The 5,387-nt window shown below is 37.3% G+C and overlaps 1 protein-coding gene across 1 annotated transcript; it reads left to right on the top strand.

Moving 5' to 3' along the window:
• Positions 1-1,298: 1,298 nt before the first annotated feature.
• LOC307126287 (uncharacterized protein) lies at positions 1,299-3,365 on the top strand (the record flags this gene model as incomplete). The annotated part of the gene is made up of 1 exon (XM_079816752.1): positions 1,299-3,365. The coding sequence occupies one exon, from the start codon at positions 1,299-1,301 to the stop codon at positions 3,363-3,365; it is 2,067 nt and encodes a 688-aa protein (XP_079672878.1).
• Positions 3,366-5,387: the final 2,022 nt, after the last annotated feature.

Below are 5,387 nucleotides of genomic sequence, written 5' to 3'. Positions count from 1 at the left end.
GGACATTGAGTTTGTAACTGCTGAACAATTTTTGTGTAGATTTTGGCACATGTTTTGGATCATTATCCTGCTGAAAGACCCAATGACGACCCATCTTCAGCTTTCTGGAAGAGGCCATCAGGTTTTTATTTAAAATGTCCTGGTAGTTCAAAGCGTTCATAATGCCATGCACCCTAACAAGGTTCCCAGGGCCTTTGGAAGAGAAACAGGCCCACAGCATCACAGATCCTCCACCATACTTCACGGTGGGCATGAGGTGCTTTTCGGCATACTCATCATACAGCCGTTTTTCCTTTGGCCAATCTGGTTCACGTCGTAGGAACTATATGCAAATGAATACAGTACAAAATACAACAAACACAAAATGGCGCTTAGCGCTATTATGGACACTTTCGTCACAACTTACAAACAAATACCTCGTTGGCTGCTTGTCATGAGAAGAGGTCCTTGAAAGTCTCAAAAAAGTCCACTTTAAAAGTATTTTGGCTTTAAATATGAATAATGACAATTTTTTAATGTAGCACAGCAGAGCATTGTGAGCCTTCTGTTCATCAGCAGTCTGTCAGACAACTAATACGTCACTTTCAATGCAATGTCACGTTCTCATGCCTAATATTTTAACTTCAAAATACATTTGCTGCACATTTAATGACATCACATTTCAAGCAGTGAGTCAGGCTGTACTGCGCTGACATCATGATTGACAGCTGAGATTGACGGCTTCTCTGAGTGAAGTTGTCACTGAGGCACTAACAGACTTTTTTCAGGATTTTTGAGTGAGGAAATTGGATCTTTAGCTTTAATTTCTACATTTCCATAACTGTTTATCTCACATCGACGTAATGAATTGTTCTGCATCTGCGAGAGTGTGGGTGGCTTTTGATATCGCGGCTCTACTTCCTGCTCTCTACTGTGCAGACTCCGGTCCCGAGGCCACTACTGTGCAGACTCCGGTCCAAAATCTGCGCAAGATGTCAGCGCCATATTCGGACCGACGGGAGCTTCACTTATCTACAGTGGAAGAGAATGTAGTCGCGTCGTCCATATTTTTTACGGAATTAATAGCAGCTCATATCTAGTGTGTCTGTTCAGAATGTTGATCCTCTCTCTCTCTCTCTCTCTCTCTCTCTCTCTCTCTCTCTCTCGCTTTCTCTCGTCTATTTAAGTCTATATATAGTCTAATTAAAGTTGTTGTGATGAATGCTGCAAATTGTGCAATACAAGCAACAAAGTGAGAAACCCTCATAAGTCATTTACATTCAAATTTCATCTTTGTTTTAAGCAGGAGCAGGAAAGTCATGGATTCTGCAATCCTAAAATCTACTCAAAGTCTTACTACTGCTGAAGACATGAGGAACCAAACCAAACTTATAATGCAGCCCTATGCCAACTGGGAAGAGTATCTGACTCCGGCCCCTCTATCTATAGCCATCCTGGGCGAGCTGGTGTTCATCTCGTCCTCAACAGATTTCTCTATCAATAAAAATACACCCAAAAATGGCTATAAATTCATCACATACCCTGATTCCTTTCGCGCTTGCCTCATGCAAGTGTGTAACTCTGGTTGGTGGGCATTTAATGAGGCCCATAAGAGCATGGATCAGATTCGCCTCCATACCGCCCAAATTCCAGATTACATGAAGACAGCTGTGAAGATTCTGTTCCAAGGTGATAATGAAGTTGTTAAAGCACATCTTCCTGATCAGCTGAACAATATCAGAGTCATTGCTGATGAATGTCTTGAGTTGTCTAATGTCGCTGAAAAGCGTTTCACTGATGTCATCAATATCATCCAAGAGCTGCTCGAAGCATGTGTGAATGCAGAGTACTTTTATGGGGAGGAGATGGCAGCAATCAAGAAAAAAATAGAAGAGGGCAAACTGAAGGAGCAGTCAGCACTAGAAACCAAGAAAAGGACTGAGAAGGCAATGAGTGCCATGGAGAAGGAACTGGATGAGGCTCATGAGAGCTACAAGAAAGCTATGGATTCTCTCCCCAATGGATGGGAAATGATTGGAATGGATTTTGTGAGTGGGATAACACAGACCGTTACAGGCGTGATTAATGGATTAGCATCTTTTATTTCTCAACCAGCACAATCGGTGTGTTTTCCAAAAACAAAGATATGTAATGCTATGAGCTACACTCCAGTTCAGGAAAGAGATGTGATAGATGAAATCAATGTATATAGTAAGTCAGCTGAGATTTTAAATTGTGCACAGACGATGCAGCAACTTATGAATGCGAAGGATAAGGTGAAAGACATTGACTGGACAAATCTATATGATCAGAAGGACAAAACCACAAAGACGGATTTTGTAGAAAAACAGTTTAGAAGAATCAGTGAAACTTTACAGAAAATCCCTGACTGCCCAGCAGAGAAACAAGCACAGATCTTGTGCAAACAGGGCATAAAAATATGCAATGACCTTGCAAAATATGCACCAGATGGCAAATGTGACGAAGGCAAAAGCACTGAGATAATACAAGAGGTCTCGGATCTGGTCAAGTTAGCTCGCAGTTTTGATAGCAAAAGCAAAGACATCACAAATTCTCCAGCCATTTTTCAAAAACCACCAATGATGTCTAAAGAAGAAAACAAGTCGCAGAACTTGAGTCCTTCCCAGAAGGCTACAGAGAATGCCAGATTTGTCATAGAGCAGTCCCGAGCTCAGCTGAACAAGACAAGAGAGACCTATGAGAAGTGTGTGGAGAACCTTGAGAAAAACCAGAAGGAACTAACTGATATCCTGGTCACTATGAGAAATTGTGAACTGAAAGAGATTGACTTAAAAACTACTATAGAGATGCTGGTCAAAGGAATGGATGCCATGGGGAGAGTGAAGGAGCAGTGGGAGAAGATGGTTCACTTCTTTCAGATGGTATCCAACATTGTAAAAACCAGCATGAGCCAAACTCTCAAAAACTTTGTCTCAACATCTGAGAAAACACAAGCCCTCTCCTACAACGCAAAGCTCTTCTCAAAAGATCTGCTGTACACTCAAGCTTCCCAAGCCTGTAACATTGCTAGTCTGATCCATATGATCTCTGGAACATACACAGATGTTTCCAACAAGTACCTGATGGACCGTGTCAGTTCACTGGGCAAACTGATGGCCATGGATAAAAATAAACCAGAATTTGAGAATGAGCGAAAACAGCTCCAGAACAGCTGTGATGAGGCACAGAAAGGCATCTTAAAGCTTGTCCTGAAGAATAAACAGGAGTATAACGAGAAGAGCACCGCAAGACTAGAAAGGATCGATCGAGAATTGCTTGCCATTCTACCTGCTGCTCCTCCCGAAGAAATCAAGAGTATTCAAGAAGACGTTAAAGCTGGATTCGATGAGAACGCATACATCTGAGGTAATGTGAAGAAATGTGTATTTTCTAGTTCTACTTAGGTAAGCACCAGATGATAATATGATTCAAATTGAAGCTTTGTTTTTCTTTAACACAAAGTCATGATAGAACGTTTTAAGACTATTAAAATATATAATTGTTTGCCATTGTTTGTTTGGATGGGAGAGCATTTTTAAATTGTCATGAATTCAGACATTTCACTGTAGAAACATCATTAAATGAAATGTTATAATTTTAAAAACTTACACCTGATTTTAATTTAACATTGTCTGTGCCATAGCTTTGTCTTTTAAAATGGTTAAGGATTTCAGGATTTAAATGACTGTGTATATTTCTTTTTAGAAAATATGAGACAAGACAAAAGCCTCTTCTTTCAAAAGCAACAACCATCACTGTCATCGATCAACATCTGCATTCCAGATTAATTGTGGAAAATTGGAGAGCATCTTTTTGAGTATATTGGATTTAGTGGGATTTTACTTATGGTGTTTGCTTATGGATTTCCCTTTGGGTTTTAGCTATAATTCTGTTTAAATTTCCATTAAGAGTGTATTTCTATTTAGGCATGTACTCTATGCACATATTAATGGATAGCACAGTTATTACTTTAGTTCTTCTTTAACCTCTTAACTGTCACCGCTGGGGGGACAATTGGTACTCTTTTTTTGATCGCCTTTTTTTCGTATCATATATTTTCGTAATTATCATAAATTAGGCATCATTCGAAAGCTTACAAACTCAAAATTTATCCTGTGAAACCGCTTTGAAATCGGACGTTGCATTACCATGGAAATGGTACTTTAAATTCTTCTAGCAGGCTCCTCCCCTAGTGGGTGGCATCATGTTTCATATTACAACATTTATTTTAACTACTTTATAATCAAAATCTTTTCTAATCTTGACAAAAAACATATCATCGGAAAGGTCTGAGTCTTAAGGTTCCATATTTGGTGACCGTTTTGTGATGGAAGTGACATTTGGACAGACATTTACAGGAAAATGCATCAAAAAATAATCAATGGAATTTCAAAGACACCCGGTGGCTATTTTTGGTATAGCGCCTAAACAAAATCTCATGGGAACTTACATTTTTGTGATATCAACTTCAAATTTGGAACACAATTTGGTTAGACATATGGCTTTGATTTTATTAGTAATTTTAGATAATTTTTTTGGGTAAAATATATATTTTATATAAAATAAAAAATATTAAGTACAGTATTTTTAATTTACAGTAAATTTAAACTTCCATAATTTTTTCATACTTTAATATTTTGAATTGCTTTCCCTTCAGCAATAATCTGCCGAGTGTCTGCTTTAAATTGTCTTCTGCTTTTTGATGAATCTTAATTGCATGTCATGAACTCTTCTGCTTCCTAATAACTTGCCATGATTTAATACTAAACAAATCAATAACACTTTACAATACAATTCCATTTACATTCCATTAGTTAACTATAGTTGTCATGAACTAACAAATGAAAATACTCCTGAAACATTTATTATTTCATGTTAATTTCAACATTTACTAATATGTTCATTAAAAGTATATTAATATTATTTAATAGACCTGAGAAATAAGAATGAACAGTTGTGTTATTAACTGTTATGAACTAGCGTTAACAAAGATTAATAAATAATGTAACAAATGTATTGCTCGTTGTTAGTTAATGCATTAACCAATATTAACTAATGGAACCTTTTTGTAAAGTGTTAGCAATAGGCTAAATCTTATCTAAAGTATCTCTCTTCTGATAACCTGTTGGTCAGAGTTTACATTTAAGGTTTTTAGCAGTGATTGTTATCAAAGCAACTTAAAAAAAAGTGAATAAATGTTGATTATTATAACAGACTACTTCTGGGTTTTTATTTTATTTATGAATCGATGTGCAATAAAATGTAATTTGGGGAAAAAGTTCTGTTCTCTGATTGGGAGCCAACGCATATCCTCCACTTAAAACAACTGACTTACAGAGCGAATAGTGTAGTAGACTGAGTGGATAATAATCTGAAGTGGATCAGAA

Source organism: Gobio gobio, assembly GCF_949357685.1.
Source record: "Gobio gobio genome assembly, chromosome: 5".
Classification (NCBI taxonomy): Eukaryota; Metazoa; Chordata; class Actinopteri; order Cypriniformes; family Gobionidae; genus Gobio; species Gobio gobio.
This window is presented reverse-complemented; position numbering and strand designations above follow the sequence as displayed.